Source organism: Eretmochelys imbricata, chromosome 21 (genome assembly GCF_965152235.1).
Source record: "Eretmochelys imbricata isolate rEreImb1 chromosome 21, rEreImb1.hap1, whole genome shotgun sequence".
NCBI classification, from domain to species: Eukaryota; Metazoa; Chordata; order Testudines; family Cheloniidae; genus Eretmochelys; species Eretmochelys imbricata.
The window spans coordinates 8,839,980-8,863,130 of NC_135592.1; the positions used below are offsets into that span (position 1 = coordinate 8,839,980).

General features: G+C 50.4%; 1 protein-coding gene across 1 annotated transcript; it reads left to right on the forward strand.

The window, feature by feature from the left end:
• Positions 1–668: 668 nt before the first annotated feature.
• On the forward strand, positions 669–21,675 carry CCND3 (cyclin D3). The gene is made up of 5 exons (XM_077839029.1): positions 669–1,032; positions 3,256–3,471; positions 13,053–13,212; positions 14,222–14,364; positions 19,607–21,675. The coding sequence occupies exons 1-5, from the start codon at positions 835–837 to the stop codon at positions 19,775–19,777; spliced, it is 888 nt and encodes a 295-aa protein (XP_077695155.1). The 5' UTR covers positions 669–834; the 3' UTR covers positions 19,778–21,675.
• The last annotated feature ends 1,476 nt before the right edge of the window (positions 21,676–23,151 follow it).

The window sequence follows — 23,151 nt, forward strand, 5'->3', positions numbered from 1 at the left end:
CTGGAATGGGTTACCTAGGGTGGTGGTGGAATCTCCTTCCTTAGAGCTTTTTAAGGTCAGGCTTAACAAAGCCCTGGCTGGGATGATTTAGTTGGCGTTGGTCATGCTTTGAGCTGGGGGTTGGACTAGATGACCTCCTGAGGTCCCTTCCAACCCTGATATTCTATCATATAGGCGCCTATTACCCCACACCGAACCTGATTTTTCACACTTGCTATCTAGTCACCCTAGGTCTTTGCAAGGCTGCCATGGGTGAGCTTGTGTCCAGTGGGTGGAGTGAAAAGTCAGTGCCCCTTTCCACTGGCTGGGGAGTAGCTGCAGTAAGTAGCAAGAGACCATGAAATCAGAGGGGAGGAGGGGATTTGGGGGGTTAGGAGGGGGGGGACGTGGCTTTCCAGTGCAGTGGTTGCAAAAAGGAAAATTGTGGGAGGGGGAATCTCACTTTTTTTTCCCCCAGTCTAGAGCGTATGGGCGGGGACACAGTCTCCTGCAGCAGGGCAGCCGCCTAGCCCACCATGGGAGCCAGGGGGCTTCCACTCCGGGCCCCTCTCCTTTCCCCCCTCCTCCGGCGGGGCGGGGCCCGCCGGCGGCCCCGCCCCTTCACTTCCCGACGTTCTAAAAACTGTTACCCGGGGCCCCGGCGCTGTCAGTGCGGCCGGGAGCGCGGGGCAAAGCGGCCGCTGGCTGGGGTCGGTGCTGCGTGCTCGCCCCGCTCCCCGGCTGGGAGCGCCCCCGCCTTGCCGCCGGCTCCCGCCCCTGCGAGCCGTGTCCCGGCTGCATCCCCCCCAACCCCCCCCCCCCAGTTCTCCCACCGCCCCCCCGGGATCCAGGCCCATGGAGCTGCTGTGCGCGGAGGGCCCCCCGCGTGTGCCCAGGGCGGAGCGGGACCTCCAGCTGCTGCGGGACCGGCGGGTGCTGCAGAACCTGCTGAGCCAGGAGGAGCGCTATAGCCCCCGGGTCTCCTACTTCCACTGCGTGCAGAAGGAGATCAAGCCGTACATGCGGAAGATGCTGGCTTTTTGGATGCTGGAGGTACGGGACCCCCGGCCCCCCCCCCCAACCCGGGTCCTACCTCCCCCGCCCACCACCACCACACTCCCTCCAAATCCAGCCAACACCTCCTTTGTCCCCACCGCAGACACCGGCTGCCCGGCTCCGGCAGGCGAAAGGGGCTGGGTGTGGGGGAGAGAGAGCCCCACCCCGATCTCACTGGAGTGTGAATGCAGGAGAGGATGTAGTGGGGTCACCTAGTGGTGGGGGCAATTGGGGGGGGGAGATTTTTTTTTTTTTTTGGTGGGGAGGTCATTCGGTTTGGGGGATCTGTGTCAGTTGGGTGGGGGGAAGCTTGGGAGGGGTGCATGGGGGGCGTCGCTTGCTGCAGGATGAGTTCCAAAGGAGAGAGTCTGATGGGGCAGGGAGAGAGGCCTGTGGTTTGTGGGGGTTCAGTCTGTGGTGGGAGGGGTCTGGTGGTCAATCTTTTGTGGAGGGGGGGGATGGTTAGGCAGGGGGAATAGTGGGATAAGAGGGCATTTGAAAGAGGCCTCCCTCCCCCCGAGTTTTTGTAGTGGTGATAGCCCTGGGGTGCTTGGGAGCATGATTTCCCCCCTCTGCATATGGGGAATTGCAGCATTTCCTTCTGCACTGAGAGGGCCACCCCCACCCAGACAGCATGCTCTCTTCCATGCCCTGGCAGTGTGTGCTTTTTCCTCTAGGGTTCCCATCTGTCTTACCCCAGTCCCCAAAACTGTCAGTCTAGAGAGCTGGGGTTCCAATGCAGCTGTAAGAGAGAGCCTGGTTAGAAAAACATCACAACCTCCCACTCCACTGAATTAAAAGGAATGCAATCTTCAGCATTAAACAACTTAATGAGGACAATATCTGAGATGTCTCCGTCTCTTTTCATAAATGATCAAGCAGTGAATAGTCTAGACTCAGAGGAAAATGAAATTACACGAGGAAGAAACAGAATCTGGATTGAATTCAGTCTGTCGATCTCTCCACCCCACCGGCTGTCGCAACAAACTGCCCGTTTCCATTTTTAAGCACATGCCGATTCCAACTTTTTAAATTATCCTCTGTCTTAAATGTGCTTTCTGAGATAGTTACTTGGCTAAAAGCTGCTCTGGGGCCTGATCCTGCAAGACCCTGAACTCGGTAGGAGTTGAAGGAGCCCAAAGTAACGTTAGAAGCTGTATTACTGGGATTTCCTAGGGGTGCGGTTTAATAGGATTTGAGTTAAGACCAAATGTAGGTCGTATTGCAGTCGGTGGCACAACTTCCATTGACTTCAGTGGCAGCCGGATTTAGTTCTAAACGCTAATCTTTCGTTTTTTGTTTTAAATGAGGGAGAGGGGGAATGCAGCCAAAATTAAATCTGTGAAATGAGAAGTGAGTCTATTTTTTTTTTTTAAAGGAGAAAGTCTCTGGCATGTGGTTTTATGTGGGTAGAGAGTACATAGGGAGGCAAAGTTACAGTTTGAAAGAGAAGGGTGATCTTTGCTATAGCACAAGGGGAAACCTCAATATTTTTGTAGTTCTGTTAAAACAAGGAAATAAATATGGCCGGTGTATTAATAGCATACTTGAGGGACTAGAACAAGGGACTGAAATTCAGGACTCCTGGATTCTGTGTATGCCTGTCATAAGTGTGGTGTAGATAGAGGAGAGGAGCCAGGAGTTTGAACTCGGGTTCTATCCCTGGCCCTGCTGGTGACTCTTTTTGTGATGTTGGGCAAGTCACTTAGCCCAGAGTGTTCAAAAGTGGCACTGATTCTTGGTGCCTTAGTTTTTGGGTGGCCAGCTGTAGCCACAATGGGACTGATTTTTTTCAGAGGTGCTGAGCACCCCCATTCAAGGAGAGCAGAAAGTGATCAGCACATCTGGTCATTAAGACCTAGATGCTTGAAGTTGGGGAATCAGAAACAGAGGCACTCAAAATCAGTGGACATTTTAGAAGATTTTGGTCTTTAACCTCTCTGTGCTCCATTATACCCATTTTACTATTTTCCCTACCTCCCAGGGGAAGGTGAGGCAAGTTGTAGGACATTGGGCCAAATTCTCTGCTGGTGACGTGGTGGAGTTACACCAGCAGAGAATTTGGCTCTTAAGGCCAATAGTGCTTTGAGAGCACCAGACGAAAGGCTCCACAGAAGTGCCAAACTCCGCAATAACTAGTAGTTTTGAAGTCCTGATATGGACAAGAAGTGAGGAGTCCTGCATTTAAAACACTTCGTTTCTTCTGTTGGCTTTCATCAGGTGTGTGAGGAGCAGAAGTGCGAAGAGGAGGTCTTCCCCTTGGCCATGAACTACGTGGATCGCTACCTGTCTTCGGTCCCTACTCGAAAAAGTCACTTGCAGCTTCTGGGGGCTGTCTGCATGCTCCTGGCTTCCAAGCTGCGAGAGACCATGCCCCTGACTGTGGAGAAACTCTGCATTTACACAGACAATTCCATCACACCACAGCAACTCTTGGTAACCTCCCCACGCTGCCTAATAGAGCCTTTCACCCCACTCCCGAGCTCTCTCATCCTCTACATGCTGCTGCTGCTTGGTGACATACCTGCCCTGTGGCTCCTTCTGTCTTCCTTCCCCTGTTTCCCCAAGTGCCTTCCCCCATGTTCCGCAAATAGCCTCTCTGCTTCCTTGCCCAAGTGAACACACTACGTTTTGGAGAAGTAGAACTGCACCCCTCACTTAGACCCGCCACCTCTGCCTTGGCCTCATGCAGCCCTGGTATTACTCCCCATTGATTACTCTGATCAGCACAATCATGATACTGAGGTTATACAAAACATTACCTGTGTTAAATACACATCCCCATCATTGAAATTCACTGTGTCCCATGTTGGGGCTTTAATAGCTCTGGATCAACAGCCCTGGAGAGATCAAAGGCCCTTATTCACAGAACAGGTACTGCAAAAGGCAGTGGATGGGGAAGGTCCTATCAATATGCCTATCTGCCCAAACCAGGAGGCATTTCATCTCTGGGGATGAGAGGAGTTTAGTTTCCATGTCCTCTCACCCTTGGTCTTTCTTCTGAGACTGCCCACAGGGGGGCCAGTAGTGATGGGGGGGCTTTTGTGACCTAGATGCCTGCCCACCGGGAGACCACAGTCCTTGGTGCTCAGAGACCAAGGTGGTAGGTGCTGTAGAGGGGGCTGGGAATGATTTAGGGAAGTGTCATGGACTTGCTGCCGTTTGGGATCGTGTGTGGGAGGACAGGAATAGTGCAATGGGAACGAAGTGAAGCCATTTTTACAAGGTCTCAGGTGGCACTAGGACTTATTCACTTAACTCCATTGCTGCCTGGGTGTCCCATGGGGTGGAGTCTTCTTGGTGGAGCTCAGTCAATGGGGGAGGAATGTGAAAGGGCTTCAGCCATGTTGGAACATGTGACCTTCAAGAGGGAACCACCACCTGACTTCAGTGTAACAAACATCCCTTTGGACGGTTTGTCAAACAGAATTTCCTAGGGTTAGTCATCTGCTGGTTAGGTTATTTTTGAGGAGTGGGGGTGGTGAAATGATGTAATAATGATTCGTCCCAGGGGTGGGGAGTGGACCCACTAAACTTTCAGGGGGGAGCTGATAGACATTTCTCGTTATTGGAGAACTTTTTTTATTATCATGCAAATGAGGATTGGGGGAAGTTCCCTTCACCTCCATGCGACTTCCCCTGAGATATATGGAGGATTGCTATTGCTTCGGTAACACGGGTGGAGGATGCTCGCAACCAGAGTAGGTGGATTCTGCCATATGTGATGGCCAGGTACGGCTGTCCACAGGAGTTGCAGGTGCACATTGTGACTGTGGAGTTGGCCCCATGGTTGGAATGCAGCTCTTTGCCTGTGCTGCTGTAGAGGAGGGTCATGCTGGGCATGAAAACTCTACTGTAAATAAATCTTCACCCCTTGCAGCACTTCCTGATTCTTGAATATATTCCATGTGTGTAAATCCCATGGATTATAGAGGGAGGTATGTGCCTGGAGTTCATTTTTGGATCAGCTTCCAAATTAGAGGCTGGTGTGTGTGTGTGTGTGTGTGTGTGTGGGCCTGTGGTAATGATGGGGATTGCCATCTGGCAGAGAGACAGATTCAGTTTCCATTCACACCTGGGCCTGCAAAGGTTGGGGCAGCTGCAGGGGCAGCAGGCCGAGCACCTGAGCAGGAGCGGGGGCACGAGTTATGTTCTGGGAGGGTGGGGTGCATTTAAAAGAAGAGCTGGGAAGGATGTTTTCCCCCATGCCCACAGGAGAGAATGGGATGGATAGGTCAAAATGCTCCGATTCCATGGCCTGTTTGCGTGTCTGGATTTAATGCTGGGGAAAGATGCCCAATTGCCAGTCCTGGAGACCGAAGGTGCTTCGGCTGCAGCAAGGCAAGCTTTCTCCCACATGTTGCTTCATCTCCATTTCTGACCTGAGTGCTGGAGCGGAGGTGGGGATTTAGTCTTCATGGCCCAGGCAGTCCTTCGTCTCTCTTCTGAGCCCACCAAGCCGTGGAAGCTAGGTAGTGTCCGTTGCAGTTATTTCTGTGATCGCTGAGAAATTTGGACTGATTGCCACCAGACACCAGTCTTGAACAATGTTCAGGTTGGTTCAGCTGCCTTGAAGTGCAAAATAAAATCATTTTGATTTTTGGCTGTGGGTTTGGGTTTTTTTAAATGAAATTGTTCTGGCTTCGTGTGTAACTGGCGTTACTCTTTGAAAGCTCAGTTAGGGAGGGCCAAAATGGCAGGTAGTTCTGGGCGTGCTTGGGCTGTGAAAGAGGCACCAAGCTTGAAGTTTTCCTTTCTTCTTAAACCGAAATGCTCAGGGCTCCACACCTGGAGCCATTTCAAGGGTTTGTAAGCAAAGAATCTTGGGTAAGATGTGTCTAAATACACACACACACTCTCTCTCTCTTTTACACACACACACACACACACACACACGGTTATATTGTCGGGGGAGAATAAGTAGTGGTACTCTGCCAGGTGCCTCCCACAACCCAAGCTCCACCTATTTGTGACACCAAAATGAGACACCGCGCTCAGTGGATCGTGTGGCTCTTCATACGACTGTACCTCTCCTTTCTGTCTGTCATCTAAGTTCTTGTATTACCACTCATCACCATAATATCCGAGTACTTCCTTTTGTGAAATAGTGAAGAGTGCTGACATTTACATTTTCACCAATAGGCTTCAGTGTCAATGCCCAGCTGAGATGAGCAAGAACGGTTTCACCCTTGGCGCCAAGCATCCTGCCTTATGGTGCTAAAGATGGGCTTCTCATTCATGTGTCCATGGCCAAAAGAGTGGAGCCTCCCACACACTAGCGTGGAGCTCCAGGGGCAGTTGTCTCTCTAGTAATTGGGGTTAACTTGTTTGTTTTCGAGGAGATTGAGCAGAAGGTGAGTTGCACTGTGGTTAGGGGCAGCAGGTAGACCAGAGCAGTTGCGGGCCTGGAGAAGGGCTTTGTCTTTGAAGGTCATTGGGAAAGAAGACACCTATAAGGCTGTGATCTGAAAGTCACTCCAGTCCTGCTCTTGGTAAACTCTCTGTAGCCCAGCTGGGAACAGACAGTAGTATGACTTACCACTCTTATCCCCTCTTACTGGGTCATAGGCTCCACGACCTAAGAAGGATTACAAACTCCCCAGGATAACCTTGGATGGAACTAGTGAGGTTTGCATTTGTGTTGGGATGTGACAGAGTTAATGCTCTGCTTACAAAACCAGAGAAAGCTGCTGCTTTCCTCCTGTGTGCTAATAATGTTATCGACTTCTCTTCTTTCACAACATTGCAGTGAGAGTGGGTAGGGAGGGGAAGGAGAGCTTCTTCATCACGGTTCGGACAATGGATACATCCTGGCCTCTTAACACAAATCTGTGCTTCCGGCGCACTCTCCTGGGCTCTTGTAAGGGAAGCTGGCTCACTTTCCCAGCGGGTTCACTTCCTCCTCTTGGAGAGGATGCCTGGCTCAAGCTTGGAGTTCTAAAAAGGATAAATTAAAACAAAATCTTGATTAAGTTATTCTTGGCAGAAGGAAATGATGCAAATGAAGGACTTGTCCACTTGGAGGAAGTTGGGTTTCCGTCAAAGGGCGTTATCTAACCATCTTTCTTTTTTTCATTAAACCACAAGGCTAGAGGCTTTTCTTGCATGTGCAGGATGGTACTTAGCCACAAGATGGTTGGAGGGAGCAGCTATTGTCAGCAAGTCATACCGTCCATTGGCTTGGTAGGACCTGGTTCATTTATTAGCTGTCCTGTTATCTCGTCCTCTAAGAAACCCCCAATCCCTAGGTATTGGAGACCATGGTAATAAAGAGATTATAGTTTTGGCTTCCAATATAGTAATGGTGCTTCCTGGCATCTTGGTTGCCCTGAGGTTTCAGAGGTGTTAACGGTTTGTGCATAACCCATGTGCTCTTTGCAGGGCAGCAGAAGGGAGATGAGAATGAAGATGACTTGTGCTGTTGCAGCCCAAGGCAGTTTCACTTGGGCTGTTAGCCTAAAGCGCATGGTGTGGGAGGGAAGAAATTGCCAATGGGTTGCCAATGTCTTTGCCGTAAAGCTGGAGTCTTGCTTTTGTCCTGACCATCCCAGCTCCTGCTGCTCCAGCCTTGCAAAATCAATGCAAGTGTCTCAAGCAAAAGACCTTACCGGCATCTCTGCTGATTCTCCAACGTAGGTGGCAGCATTGACTTTTCTTCCTCCTTCCCTCTTCCCAGAGTCCCATTCACTGATGCTTTTCTCCAGCTGCCATCTTCAAAGACCACTCAGGACCTGCTATCTGGTACGGCACACTCCTGGGCTTTGACCTTTAGTATGTCTGACTTCCTGACGGCAAGGCAGTTGTGGTCAGAATTCAAACGGGCTCAGTACCCATTTAGGCATCAAAATAAGTGGCCAGATTTTCAGAAGAGCCCAGCACATTGGGTGCAGAGCTCTTCTAAAAATCTGTCCCCAGTTCTCCAGGCTAAGCCCTTGAAAATACGGCCATTGCTGGGGGAGAGTTATTCTGTATAGCTCGAGTGCTCTAGAGACCTATGGAAAGGCAGGTTCCTCTCTTAGAGGAGCTTAGATTGAAGGGTCCAGTTCTGCAGGGTGCCAAGCATCCTCCACTTAAGCTCCCAAGCAGGAGGGTGCCCTTAGACAGATAACACAATGAATTGTGCCAGCAGCCCATGGTAGGTAGAGATAGGGAAAGAGAGACAGCAGTAGACTGTGGGAAGTGATGACTGCTCTTGGCAGAGCATTTCCAAGGAAAGCAGATCAGGCAAGTTTTGCTTAATTCTTGGGTGCAACTGATGTGACCGTTCTGTTCGGGAGTTGGAAGGGGGCAGAAATTGTTCCAGCCTTTACTATACACTGGAGCCTGAGCTCCAATCCTTCACAGGAGACAGACACAAAGAGTTAACCAGAGTTTCCTATTTGCAAATGGACTTTCACATGCTGCTCATTTCAGTAATTCTGCATCTGTTGCTAAGTAGGCTAGGTGACCAACTGCAGCTTTGGAGTTTCTTCCCACTCACTTCTTGAGTCAGCCGAACGAACGTAGAGGAAGGAGGTCGGAGCTGCTCAAATCTGCTGTTTCTAATATAAAGTGCCAGTCTGCTGTGAAAAGTGAATTTACAGTGGCACCTTGCTGCTCATCAGCTCTGCTGACTGTAGTGACAAAAATTAGCATGAACTTCATCTCCCATTACTCCTGCAGAGCCAGCAGAGTGACGGGAAAGTGAGCCGGCTTCCATTCCTCCTTGGGCGTCTTGAACAGAATTGCTTCCTAAAGTCCAGTCATTTAAACTAATGCAAACTCATCGAAGGCAGTGAGGTTGCACAGGTATTTCTGAGGGTAAAATTTGACCTGCAGCATCTTTATTGAGAATGAAGATCTACAAGAAGGAAAGGACCCAGCTTGACTCTCAGATCCAGGTTGAGTTTGCAGGGCTGCAAAACAGTAAAAACATCTTTATACACGTAAGCACTTGAGCTAGAAATCACTGAGACATGTTAAACACAGGGTCCCTTGAGGCTATGTTTCAGAGTAGAACCACATTTTGGTGTCATCTTGACAGGAGAAGGGGAGGTAACGCACAGTGGAAGCTGCATTACTAAAACCAGTACTGGATGCAGTGGGGAGAGATCAAGAGAGCAGATTTGCTGGTGAAGAACCTGATTGTGTGTGCTCTCCATGCATAGAAATCCCAGCCAAGTGGAGGGGTGTTCTGCACACTGAGTATCCTGCAGGACTGGGACCTGACTTTCTCTCAGTACAGAGAAAATGCCGAGCTAGCTGGGAAGTGTTGATGGCTCTCCAGAGCGATGATAAACGCTGCAGTCTAAAGAAACAAAGGATAATTTCCTATTTTTAATTTTTTTTTAACCATTCGGAGCAAGCCAATTAGATGCCAAGGAAACTCCAGGAAAAGGATGTTTGTGATCTTGAGAACACTGTCGCTTTGGTGTGCTGCTCTCCTCTCTGGTACAGCCTTTTGTTGTGCTTCTTCTAGTGATTAAGAAATTCTGACACGCAGTTCAAAGCTGGAAGCCAGGGAGGGAGGGTGGGGGGCAGAGAGAGTAGCGAGAAGTTTTTATTGGACAGGGTGGCGCAAAGCTTCCATGAGAATGATCCTTTGAGGTGCTGAGAATCTGTAGCTCCAAGACTGTTTTGAGCCTCCCTGCATACCCTGGGAAGAGCGGCTGCTTTGTCTTTCGTGAAAGGACAGATTGAGTCACCCAGACAGGTAATAAAACCAGATCAGTGTCAGTGCTGCAGGGGGGAAATAACCCTCCACACACTCTAAGCCTGGCCTGGTGTGTCCAGGGTGAGCTCCCATGGGCCGCCAGCTTTCTCAGCTGGGCTTCAGTTTTTCCTTGTAGGTGAAAGGGGATGATCTTCTGCCAAACATTTCCTGCAGTTGGGACAGGCTCCCTCTGTCTCTTGTTCGCGGTTGGTATGTCTTGTGTCTCTTCGGTGCTGGGTGGGAGGTCCCAGACTGACAACCTTTGAGGCTTCAGTCTCCTGTTAGTAGAGTCATAGAGTTTATGGCCAGAAGGGACCATTAGATCATCTAGTCTGACCTCCTGGGTAACACAGGCCAGAGAATTTCATCCAGTAACTCTTGTGGTAAGCCCAATAACTTGTTTGACTAAAGCTTATCTTATTAGCCACAGAGCAAAACTGAGCAGTAGCCATGCTTGCTTTCCCATCAGTGCCCCAACCCCACAAAGAGGCCTTTGGGCCTGACCTGGACAGTCTACATATCGGGGCAAAAGGGAGTGTTCGCTTCAGTACGTCAGCCTTCCCGGTGACATTGGCAACAAAGGGATTCGAACCCCGATTCCCAAAGACTTGGATTGAGCCTCGGCAATCTCATTTCACACAGGCAGGCAGCCATCAGGTGGTAACAACTTTCAGTCAGGACTGCCCGAGGCTGTGTCCTAATTAGGAAGAGCTCTGTATCCCATTCCCGATCCCTGGGCTCTCCAGCAGAGGTCTGTTTCTGGGTCCTCTTGCTAGTCTTCTTCAGCAGCTCAGACTCCCCTGTCTGTAGCCAAGCCTGATGTCTGTTCTATATTCTCCTGTAATATGGTGCATCCCAAATGACCTTTTCCTGTGATCTTCAAGACCTGTGGTTTACAATCAGTCTTCTACTTGCTCCTTGCTTTTCCTCACTGCATTTAATTGAAGAGTGTATAGGTTGTTGGGTAGATGCTGTTCTTATGTGCTGCGAAGGTGGAAAGTAAGCTGGTCAGTATAAAAGACCAGGAAACCCATCTGGGGCCAGGAGGGATGGGGACCCAACACCCTAAAACAACCCTGATTCTAGCAAAATGCCATCCACTGGCAGGAAATGGCCTTGTAGCCACACAGTGATGATACCATGCGTTCTGCCCAGTGGGCAATTCAAAACAGGTTGAGCAATGCTGTTGTTTAACAACTCAGAACTGGTACTGTTGTGTAAGGAGGAAAGGTGGGGTTTTTGGTTTTTTTGTTTTTTTTTTGCTTTTAAATAAGCTAAGCCAGATCCTTCTGAAAAATCAATCTCACTTCTTCAAAACTGCTTATCCTGGCAGAATTGGCTGCCCTGTCAGTTTCTCTGGGGGGGCAAAATCAACCCTGTAATCTATTTCCATTTAAAGATAATGGGACTTCTGGTAATGGGAACTACACTCTGAAATCAAGTGACCTAGTTAAGGCCAAGTGATGTCAAGAGGTAGAGACACCACTTTATTTGTTGCACTTACATGGCCTCCATCCCAGTAATATCGGAGTGCTTCACACAAGCTTTAATATACCTGTCTTCACAACTCCCCTGTGGGGCCGGGCAGTGCTATTCTCCCCATTGTATAGGTCATCTTTCCTGTTGAGGTGGCCATGGAATGAAAGGGCTAGTTTTGTTTTGTTTTTTATTTTGTTTTTTAACAAAAGGAGGAAGTGACACCTATTGGCTACAGGAGATCCTGGATTCTATTCCTGGCTCTGCCACAGACTTGCTGTGTGATCTCGAGCAAGCCGCTTGACCTCTTTGTGCCTCGCTTTCCCCCTCTGAAGTGGGAATAAGGCTCAGGGGGCTCTTTGGAAGCTCCATTGGCATGATCCTGAGAGAGGGCAAGCAGCTGCCACTCCAGCTGAAATCAACGGGCGTGCTAGGGCACGGCACCTCTAGGGATCAAGCCCAGAGTCCGTAAAGTGCTTTGAGCTCACCTTGTGGAAGGAGCTATAGAAATGCTGCAGGCTCGTGTTCGAAAGGGTCCCTGTCATTCTGTCTGTTTTCTAGTCCTTCCATGTTTAAAAGTTGCTCTTGCAGCAGACCTGTCATCCCGCCTCACGCTGGGGTCTCACCAGGTCTTTTGAGCCAAGTGGGGTCAAGTTTGTTGGACAAGAGACCCTTCTGGAAAGGTGTTGAAGGAAGTGGGGTGGTGACTGGGTTATGCTCTTCTTTACGAGTTGGTAGTGAGCCAGTGACCCAGCCTGGTGCTAGGGGGCATGGTACTGTTGGAGGTGCTGTAAGTAGGCATCCTGACCGTTTGTTGTCACTAAAGACCCCAGTGCCCTGTTCCCCAGTAATACTGGATACTAAGCTTGGCATTGTAGCCAAATTCTAACGTAATCCCCCAGTTAAACATCCCTGTAGATGCCGTTGGAAAAGTTACTCTTCCTTTTCTAAAACAAGAAATGCATCACATAGTGTCGCGGTTATAGAATGGCTTCAGTGCTCCAACCTAGAGGTGGCTGCATTTCATTAGTCTGTGAAGCAGTCAGTATATACGGTCCAACCGTAAAGTGGTTATAGATGGAGGGTATTAAGGTTCATGCTCCAGGGTGAATTCTGTGATTTTTTTACTCTGGCAGACACCTATTACCATCAATGGGAGGTTAGGTTGAGTGAGGACTGTGCAATTTGGCCCGTAGGTTGGCTTGGTTTAGCTGCACACTCATTCTGTGCCTCGCTGTTGTAAGCATGTAAACTGCATCCACTGCTGGAATATTCAGGGCCGTCCCTTGTAAACTGCTGTGACCTTTCTTAGGTGCAGAACTCATCCGTGCCCGATAGCCCCTTCAGGCTGCACAGTCATAAGCCAGGGGCGTCTCCAGCAAGCACAGAGGAGGTGTACCCATCTCTGTTCCCCTACTTCAGGGAGACATTTTGGGAACGGAGAGGGGGAGTGGCCAGGGGGTGCCTACACCCTGCTTATTCTGCACTGTCCCAGAGGGGTTATTGCAGCAGGTTTGCAAGTTAAGGAAGCCTTTAGTGCTAGTTAAATAGAGGAGAGGCCTGTTGCTTCCTCTCTTGATCCCTACGCAAGGCTGTGCATCAGTGCAGGCATGGATTTGTCCCCCAGTCAGACTGGGGGGAGATGAGTCCCCCTGGCAGGAACTTTGCTTCCCCTCTTTCTGTCCTGCCTCATAGCACTGCAGCATGGATGGTGTGCCGCGGGGCTGGCTCCTCCCCAAGCACCGTGCTCTCACGCTCTTGGCTCTCGCTAACTCTCTCTGTAGCAAAGCACTTTCTGTACAGAAAAGTCTGACCTGTTTGTGTAACACTTGCTCTGTCCCCTGCTCAGGACTGTGAGGTTCTCGTCCTTGAGAAGCTAAAGTGGGACCTGGTGTCGGTGATAGCGAATGACTTCTTGGTTCACATCCTCCATCGGCTCCCGCTGCCCATGGAAAAGGTAGAGTTGGTGAAGAAGCACGCACAGACCTTCATCGCCTTGTGTGCCACAGGTACGGGGCTGCTTGTTGTGCTGGGGGCAGCAGAGCTGTCTCATTGGGGCCGGCCAGGCTAGAGCAAGCAACAAGGGCGGGCTGGTGGTTACATCACAGGACTGGGAGCCAGGTAACCTGGTTCTGATTCCTGCGTCTGCCATTCTGACTTGCTGAGCAAGTCACTTGGGGCCTGATTTCCAGAGAGGCTCAGCACCCACATCTGCTGGGGAAATCAAGGCCCTTAACCTCTCAGTGAGTTCATCTCCCGGTCTGAAAAACTGGGGATGATAATACATGGGGTTGCAAGGCTGAGCGCACTAATGTTTGTAAATTGCCTCGAGACCCTCGGCTGGAAGCTGCCACAGAAGGGCAAAGCCCCAATGTGAATATTATTACAATGGCTAAAGCCTGGCATGGTGCAGTCAGCTGTCTGCTAAAGTTACCATTTTGCCTGTGGTCAGCGTCTGCTCTTACCACCCAGCTGGGCCTCTCAAGTGGCGAGAACGGCACAAACACACCACTCCTGAGCGTCCCCCACCACCTGGCCCCTTGGCTCTAGGCCAGAGTTTTAATGTCAGATTCCAAAAGTTAGAGATGGCAAAGGCTTGTTGGGGTTTCCCAGGCCAGTGCAGCATCACTCCCTTCTGGGTGCTCTCCAGTCTAGATCTAACCACCCAAGCAATGCGGTTTCCAGCACTTCCCCCGCGGAGCTGAGATCTCAGTGCATTCCTGACATTCAGGCTACGCTTTCCTTTGCTTAGGGCTTGTCTACACGGAGTCTTACTCCAGAATAGCTATAGCACTTTAATTCACACCCAACCTTATTGTGGAATAACTTCCCTGTGTAGACAAGCCCTTAGTTTTACCCCTTGTTTCCTAGTCCTATCTACTGCACCACTGTAAGCCATGCCTCTTCCTGTCTTGGACTGCGCCACTTGTTAGTTTGACAAGGTTGCTGGAGGACGCAGCCACATTCACGAGGATCCTTGCTAACACTCCTTACTCCTTTCCCTGCCTGGGTTTGTAGATTACACCTTTGCTATGTACCCTCCGTCCATGATTGCAACGGGCAGCATTGGCGCAGCGATTCACGGCCTGTCTGTCTCGGCTAACTCTTTCTCCGGCGAGGCACTCACGGAGCTGCTGGCCAGCATTACTGGCACAGAGGTGGTAAGTACTGGTTTGGGGGAAGTGCAGCACAGAGGTCTGGGAGTCAGGGGACTGAGGATTCGGTTACTGGATTCACTGCGTGTCCTTGGGCATTTCAGTTCCCCTCTCTGTGCCTGAGTTTCCTCATCTGTAAAATGGACACCAGAATGCTGCTCGCCCACCTATGTAAAGGGCCTGGGGATTATTAGCTGGAAGGTGTTTTATAATGCAAAATAGTATTTATTATCTCTGCCCAGGCACTGCCAAGCTGATCAGACCACTGGATGTTGCTGTTCTGGGATGGGGAGACCACCAGGAATCTGTTTGGGGGTAAAGAGTTGGAATCTAAGTGAGAAGGCAGCACAGGGGCTAAGCGATTATGCCAAGGAAAGTCTGTCACCTTCACCCTGTTGGGTAGTTGGATTAAGCTAGATCTAGAAGGTCCCAAGGCATTTGTGCTTATTCCTAGTCTCCCAGCAGAGGTGCATGGGCTGGGGCTTAAGGCAGAGGAGAGGCTGCATACATACGTTGGGGAGAGAAACCTGTGTCATCAGGAATGGCCAGGCAGGGATGGGAGAAGTAGCTGCTCAAGCCAAGAAGTGTTACAGGGCTTCAGTGCCCAGGCCTGAAGTCTCATTCTGCAGGGAGGGAGGGATAGTTCTCTTTCTCACAGTCAGGTTTGGGGTCTAGGTCTCCTTTATTCTCCAGCTTCAGATATAGGGGTTGCTGCCCGCCCCCCATAAGTGACCCTCAAAGTAGAGAAGGGACAGGGCTTGGCCGTCATGGAACGAAATGGGATTCTTCACTGAGGCTGCTGGACACAGGCAGACCCTGTGGTTCTCTCTAGCTCCCAGACTAACTTGGTCTATGCTGCCTAGTGTCCTCACGCCAGGTCTCCCTTCGTCCTGGCCTGGACTAAGCAGTCATGGAAGGGATGCTGACTACACTATATCACCCAAATGTCCAGACTGTGGTAACCCTTTGAGTGTTTTTGTTATTGGAGTCCCCAGTCTCTCCCCGAGCATCTGGTTTCCCCTCCTTCAGGGCTGCTTCAGCCTCCCACCGTCTGCTCCTTCTCTCCTTGCTGCCGGAATTACAATGCTGGGAGGGGCGGCAGTGTGGCCTCCTGCAGACTGCTGTATATGCCTGCCATCTCGTCAGCCCCATCCTCTCCTCCCCAGCTGCTGTCCTTAGACTGAACGTATCTTCTCCACGCACCGTGTTGGCTCAGAAAGCTGTGGCTGAAGCTAGGCAGAGACTGGCTTTTTGGCCTGAGTCTGTACAACGCCTAGCACAGTGGGGGCCAGGGCCGTGACCGGGGCACCAAGATGCTACCATAATACAAATAATTAGTAATACAAATAGTGCTGGCCCTTGCCAGGGCTAGGTAGGCACAAGGGGCTGTGAATCTTCACTGGCCAGCAGTCACTGGCAGGGATGCCCTGGAAGGAAGCGTTAAAGATGCCGCTCCTCTCCTGCCTTTTCCAGAGCGTAACTACGCTAGCCCGAGGTACTATTCCAGTTCATAGCATGCAGCGGGGTGCGTGGCTGCTGCGTGCCGAGGTCTGTTCCCCCACTGCCCGGTCGTACGATGGCCCGGATCGCTTTCTCCTTTTGTCCCGCATGATGGGGGGCGTGCAGGAAGCCTTTGAAAAGCAGGCACAAAGGGAGGCACCCGCTCACCTGAGCGGACAGGTGTTAACGGGATTGGGTTGACGGTGCTGGGGGAAAACAGGCTCGGCAGCTGCTAACCTTGCCCAGTGTCCGATTGCTGCTGCTCTAAGCGTGGGCGGGTAGGGAGCCAGAAGCGGCTTGCCATTCCGGGACTCGTGATCAAAGGTGGATGCGCAAGGAGCCGTAAGGCAGGAGTGAGGGGAACTCGACCCTCAGCACCTTTTGGGGAGCAGGTGGGGGGCTTGAACTAGGATGGTTCAGTTCCCTGTCTTCAGTCATCCCTTGCTCTGAGCACTGGACCTCGGGAGCCCCTTTGATTTCGGCGTCTGCCCAGGCACAGAATGCTTGAACTCTGGCGCGGAGTTCGTTACCCTCCCCCAATAGCCGCTCTGGGGAATTGGGAGGTTTGGGGCTGTACTGGAGCCAGGAGAGGGATAATCACAGCCTAGCATTGTCAGAGGAGGGCTGGGGGGGGGCTCACTTTATTTGCTCAGCGGTTTTTGTTTGAGCCTTTAAAAAGTAACTTTGAATTGCCTGCAGCCAGCTGCTCGCAAGCTGCTTCAGTGAATGGGGCAGCGGCTGAATGCTGCCCTGGGAGCAGAGTTAATTGGAGCTGGCGGAGGAGAACAGGTGGGAAGCAGGGAAGATTTCAAAGGCCTGCGAGGGGGAACACAAAGGAAAGATTAGAGGGCACTGGAGTCGCCGAGACCCAGAGCTGTTACTAGGCTGCCTCCCCTTATGTAACCCCATCGGCGTGTGCGCTCAGTGCAGTCTTTTCTCCCAACCCCCTCCCCGTTTCCTTCAGCTTCACTCCAACTTCTCCATGCCAGTCCTGTCTTCAGGGCCCATCTCCTGAGCTTCGGCTGTTGTTATTTATTCTTTGTATTACTGCAGTACCTAGAAGCCCCCTTCCTGGACTAAGACCCCATTGTGCTAGGTGCTGTACAGACAAAGAGCAAAAAGTTGGTCTCTATCCCAAGAGACAGCCATGTCCTCTCTAGCTGCAGTAACCTTTCTTTGGGCTACTTCCACTGGAGTTCTAGTGGGTGGAACATGGGGGAAGGATTCCAAGCTTGGGTTCCTGGGCCCCGACTCCGCCACTGATTCAGTCCCTGAGCTTGGCCAGGTCTCTTCCCCTTCCCGTGACTCAGCGTCTCCACTCCTTAAATAGAGGATGATGATAACCTCCTTCCCTGAACCCTTAAGGCTTAATTCATGAATGCTGGCGGTGGTGCAGAGGCATTAAGGACATGCAAGGACTTAGCATTCTGCAGGCTGTGCTGCATTGCTCTGTTCTGCCTCTGGTACCAGGCTGATAAATTCCTGCCAGGGGTATCTGGGCCGTAAGGACTCAGGGCCTCAAGCATCGAATAGGTTTGTTAATCCTTAATGATTTTATCTTAAGCGTATGATCACCGAGGGATCCCGTTTACTACTTAACAAGTCTTTGCTCTCTGATAAACGTGCCCCATCCAAGGTTTGAATAGGAGGGTGCAGCATTAACCTGCCTGTCTCCCTGGGGATAGAGTCCTCCTCCCCCTTCCCTGTAAGGCATGGGACCATACCTCATTTTTTAAAGAGGCATCTGGTGGAAGGTGACAGCCCTAGATTCTGGGCTCCTTTACACAACAGGTATTGCAGGGGCAAGGGGCAGGGCAAGCGTCCCACAGCATACTCAGCCAGCGTGCAAGGCCCCTCCAGAGAGCCAGAGGAGAGCTCCCTCTCGATGCCTAGACAGTCCATAGCATCTCTGCCGAAATCACCCGCAACGGGGCAGGTTGCAGTGGTGGCTTTTATGAGACACAGACCTCTGTCTCGGTTCCTAGTAGACCTAGCCGCTGAATTCAGAGAGGCCATCCAACAGTGGCAGCTTCTGGTTACTGCCGACCTGGGCTGAACTCAAACCAGGGTCTCCTTGTCTATCCCCTGCCCCTGCAGCCCATAGACGTGGCCTGCCGGCTGTCCCCTCTCCTTCTCCTGCCCTGGGTCTAACACAGCAGGGAACTGGCCAAGAGGGGGTTTAGAATGGCTGTTGCTGGGGCCCCGTGTACAGCTCTTTTCGCCTCGTTGCTGCGGGTAGAAGGCTAGAGGCTATGCTTACTGGAAATGACTTGGGGAAGGGGAGGTGGGTGTTGCTATTTTTGCTTGCCACATCCTCTGTCAGTTTCTAAGAACCAGTTGTGGATTCCTGGTAAGAGGTTCTATGTATGACACAATCCTGTGAACAGAGACGGCCCAGAGTCCAGCCGGGCTCTGGCCAGAACCCCAGCTCTCGCATGTGCAAAATGCCACCATCCCTCATCAGAAACTGGGGGCAGAGGGCAACCTCTGCCCTTTATAGATGCAGGAGGTCCCAGATTCCGCTGCATCTTGTGCAGCACTCTGGTGAGTCACTTGCAATCTAGTGTCAAACTGGAGGAGTTTCCTCACCCTGCAGAGGCTCTAGGGGGATTGTCTTCCATACTTGCCAGGCTCTGCTAATTAAAATCATTCTTGCTTCAATGTTTCCCTGAGGCTGGGCATTTCCCTTGCACCAAGCAATGCATTGGACCTAGGATCCTGGACAGTGTTGCTAGGAGACGCAGTATTGGGCTCCCAGTGCATGAAGAATCTAGGGAAAATGAGATGAAGCTCTCTGATGGTATAGAAAGTGTAAGAGCCTAGTGAGGAGCATACTTCATCATGTAGATGTACCTGCATCCTAAATGTGTTAATGTCCTCTGCAAAAACTGAGAGCTTTGCATGAGACCCTTGGATTGGGATAGCTGACTGGAGTCTGAGAAGTCTGGGTCTAGCTTTCACAGAAAGAAGGCGTGGAGTTAAGTTGAAAACTGTTCCCCAATGTTCCTCACTTTACTAATTTCCCCCACACAGCACAGCTTGGTCCTCTGTCCGAAATGAAGGACCAAAAACTGGGGGTTTAATTTAACTCCCCAGAAGGTGCCAGATACCGTGGTGATTTGGGGCTCTACAAGAACTTAGGCAGCCCCGTCAGAGACTGAGAGCTCTGAAGGAGGACAAATGGGAGAGAGAGTGAGTATGTGTGCACTTGCTGAAAGGCCCAGGTGACTAAAGAAACAAGCTTCTCTTGGAAGTATTGAAAAACTTCTCTGTGCGTTTAGGCTAATGTGTGTGCAGTCTGACACAGGTCCTTGCTCCGTGTTATTAATATAGGTAAATAACAGTGCAGAAGCTGTTTACTTCCAATAAGAGAGGAAACAAAAGTAGGAAAAGCCATGATATTGTGGAGCTGAAGAAGGGATCATGCCTAGGGAAATTGCCTTTCCAACCTCTCCCAATGCTCCAGAACAACCTGCACCCCTCCGTAGGGACCTTCATGAGAATCCAGTAGAGTGGGGAGAAGAGGTGGAGTCATTGCAGAGCATTGTCTTAGAAGGGGCTTAAAGAATAAACTCAGATAAAAAAAATTGGAGACGCTGTGTCTAGGACTAAGCCCCGTCCAGCCATTTAGATGCTCGGGCGTGAAATATAGCCCCGCACCTGTTTAGAGACATCAGCAGGGCTCTCTGATTTCCGAGAGGCAGAGTGGAATTGAAGCCTCTGGTCTTGTTTCTTTCCTCTCTCGCAGGATTGCCTGAAAGCGTGTCAGGAGCAGATTGAGGCAGCCTTAGCCGAGAGCCTGAAACAGGCTTCCCAACCCCAGCAGGAATACAGCTCCAGCAAGACTCCAGACTACCCGGCCAACCAGGACGTCAGCATGACCAGCACGCCTACAGACGTCACAGACATCAACCTGTGATGAACCCCCCTTCCCCATAGTCACCCAGCCCCATGAGAACAGGACCTCACAGTGGAAGGGGAGAGACCTTGTGGAACCTGCTGCCCACTAATTCTGTCCGTCTGAAACACACCAGGGACTCGGTCCACTCACCTGAGAGGCAGCAAGGACCCATCAGCTGTCCACCCATCAGCCCAGTAACATCAGAGGGGGGGTGAGAGGATAGGTGGTGATGACCTCTCAAGAGGAGGCTCAAGCAGGTCGGCATCTGGCAGTAGTTTGCTGTCCACACTGTTAACCTGCCTCACCAGATGGGGGGGGGGGACTTTTTGTGGGGGGCAGGGATTAAAATATATCTGGGGAGGGGGTGAAAGAGCCTAACTTCAGTTTTAAAGAGTTTTTCAGTTTGTTTGTCTGAAACATAGTTGGTGCACCATTGCCGTTTGCTGTCTCCTAGGGAACCTTGGCCTCAACCACAGCTAACCCTTCCGTGTGCGCACTTTACGCACGTTAAGGGCTAGCTCTTTTATTACCTTGGCTTCTGTGGTGAAGAAACATTTACCCAATGCCTCCTGCCGTGGAGCAGCCCTCAGTCCCTAGTACAACATGGTGGCTTGGTTTTGGGCTGAGAAGATGGGTTGAGGGGGAGCCACATGGAGGAAAAGGAGTGGGTGAATCCATCTCCTCACTGCTCAACACCAGGCTGGTTGGGTTTCTCCTCCTGGCAGGGAATAGCAGGGTTGCTTCTGTCATTGTTAACAGGGAGAACAAGGGTCTGGCTTTTTGTTTTTTGTGCTTGCTTTGTGCAAGTGCTCCCTGATTTGGGGTAAGTCTTAAGAGCTGGTACCTGGGAAGAAGGAGACCTTTAGTGTGAGGCTCACTGGGTGCAGGATTGGAATTGTCCTCACTGCACGTGAACTACCTTAAACCACCTTTGCACTGTGCCATTCTCCCAAGAGGCGTTAACCAATTGCTTAGACAAAGGAAGAAGAAATGGAAGATGATTTGCAACTTCCTGGCAGGAAACTGAGGTGTATTTCCCCCCCCTTCCCAAACAGTGCCTTTAGCATCCTTCCACATACCTCCATCAATTCGCTGTGCCACCAGGGCTCCCACGGGGAGATGAGTTAGTTCAGACACCACTCTTATTTTTAAGTATATACTGAATGTGCTGCTATAGTCCTAAATTTCTATGAACTCCTCCAAAAGGTCTCAAATCCAACTGGAAAAATAAAAAGCAGGAGGGTGAGGGCAAGAGAGGGGGCAAATAAATATAGAGTGTTTTTATAGATCACACACACACACACCACACACACAAAATAGGCCATCAATACTTCCAAGCACTTATGGATGGAGAAAAGATTTTTGTTGTTGTTGTTGTTCCTGTTTTAGTTTTTTAAAAAGTTTAAAAAAAATGCTGCTTTGATCAGAGAGACTTTTACAGATTACTATTTTATTAAAGGGCAGAAGCCAGCTGGACTCTTGTCTGCTAGGATGGGAGGTAGACATTGCTGCTTACGTTGATTTCTGGGCACTGATGGTGTGTTACTCTGTGACTATGTCGCCCTCCAGGGAGGAGAGGGGGGAAAAACTCCCTCCTAGGCTGCCACTGGAAACAGTCTTGTTTATCAGGCTGCTTTTTCCTTCCACCCATCCTCCCATCGTGCTTAGCCTGATTTGCCAAAAAGGAAAGCTGTCTGCCACTGACTTCTGCTAGCTATTAAAGTTAGGAGGGGATAGAAATTACATGATGGTTGGGGGCTGTTTGTATAAAAGGAAAAATATATATATATATATTAATGAGTTAATTTAAAAATAAAATTGTTTGAACTATCCATCTGCAGCAATCCCAGTGCTGGGAAAACCAGATGAGAGCATATGATGTTGCAATAAAATAATTTTTAAAAAAAGTTGAAGCATCTGAATTTTCCCCTGAGTCAGATTATGTCTCTCTTTTTTGAGTGCCTGAGCAGGGCACGGCCCTGTATACAAAGAGATCTCTTTAGCCAGGTTCTTATACTCCGAACAGCAACAAAAACAATAACTGTCTCTTCCTTTCTAATCCCTAGCCCAGAATTTACAGCCCAACCCAATGCAGGTGACGTTGTTCAGACATGGCTCACAGGTGAGGGATCCAGAGTTTGACTGATTCCTCAGCTGTGGGCTAATTTGCCATGTCATTGTCCATGAAGTGCATTGTTCCTGAAGGACACTGGAGAGGAAGCGAGTTTGAAGGAGGGAGCGCAAAGTATCAGTAGGGCTCACATGGGAGAAGGTATAAAGAAGAGATGGGGAGGAGCCAAAGAGGATGGTGAAGGGAAAAGCATACACTGGATTAAGAGAAAAACTGGAGGATGGGGTGGAAATGGGCAAGGCCTTGAGGCTGAGAATCTACTGCAGGTAAGAGGGAAGCTGGGTTAGGAGGAGGATTTCAGTGGGGTGTCCTGGACAGTAACAGCTTGGTTGGTGGCAAGGTGAAAAAAAATCAACTGGCCTTAAACTCACTTGAGAAGTGGCTCAACTAAACCAGAAATGTATATTAGAGAAAGACACTCCCCTACCCCATGATCAGAACCCCAGCAATAGGCCCTAGCGGGAGTACCTGAGTAAACCCAAGACTTGGGCACTCCAGTAACTGGGGTCCTTAATAACATGCAGGCTTCCACCCTTCTACAGCCTGGGGAAAATTTTGTGTAGTACCTTATTACTTGCTTTGTTGATGCACCTGTCAGAGGCTAGGTTATGGTGTGGAGGTGGTTGGATGAACACAGTGCTCCAGCTTGAAAGTGGAACAGAGCTCGAGGTAGAAATATATATTTAAAAGCTTTTTTTTTTGGGGGGGGGGGGGGAGGAGGAGGATACCTGGATCAGGACAACAAGGCCTGGGGGAGGGGGCACACCGTAGAAGATAGTGACTTTACAACCATCTACTGACTCTCTGAAGTATCTGTGCCAAATGGTTCAGTACAGCAGATACAACTTAGCATTCACTAAGGAGAGTCTAGAGTCTTCATCTTATCTACTTATGACTTTAAAGGGAGAACATCGGGGAGTGTAGGAAAAGGGGCAGTCCCAGGTGGACAGGCTCCGGGCAAATTACCTAATTTCAACGTGATTCAAAAATGGCACTTCCGTCCTCAACAGCTCTGCTCCTTCTGTAGAGCAGAGGCGAGCTGCAGGTGTTAGAAACCTTTACGCTGTCAATACTGCAGAGCCCCAGGAGAGTGAGCTGGAGTCTGCACCTCTGTCCATCACAGGCAGAATATTCTGTTACCTTTCAGTAATGGGGCCAATCCCTCATGCCTGTGTGAAGGGTTGCACAGATGTCACTGAGAGCCTAAGTGATAGATAAGGAAGGTATCCATGCCTGAGAGCAGGATGTGGTGTGCAGACCC

What these genes read in the sequence shown, in the direction of transcription:
- CCND3 (XM_077839029.1), top strand. Translation starts at nt 835, where the DNA reads ATGGAGCTGCTGTGCGCGGAGGGCCCCCCGCGTGTGCCCAGGGCGGAG. An exon ending in TGGCTTTTTGGATGCTGGAG is followed by an intron (nt 1,033 to 3,255) that starts GTACGGGACCCC and finishes GGCTTTCATCAG; the next exon opens with GTGTGTGAGGAGCAGAAGTG. An exon ending in TCACACCACAGCAACTCTTG is followed by an intron (nt 3,472 to 13,052) that starts GTAACCTCCCCA and finishes TCCCCTGCTCAG; the next exon opens with GACTGTGAGGTTCTCGTCCT.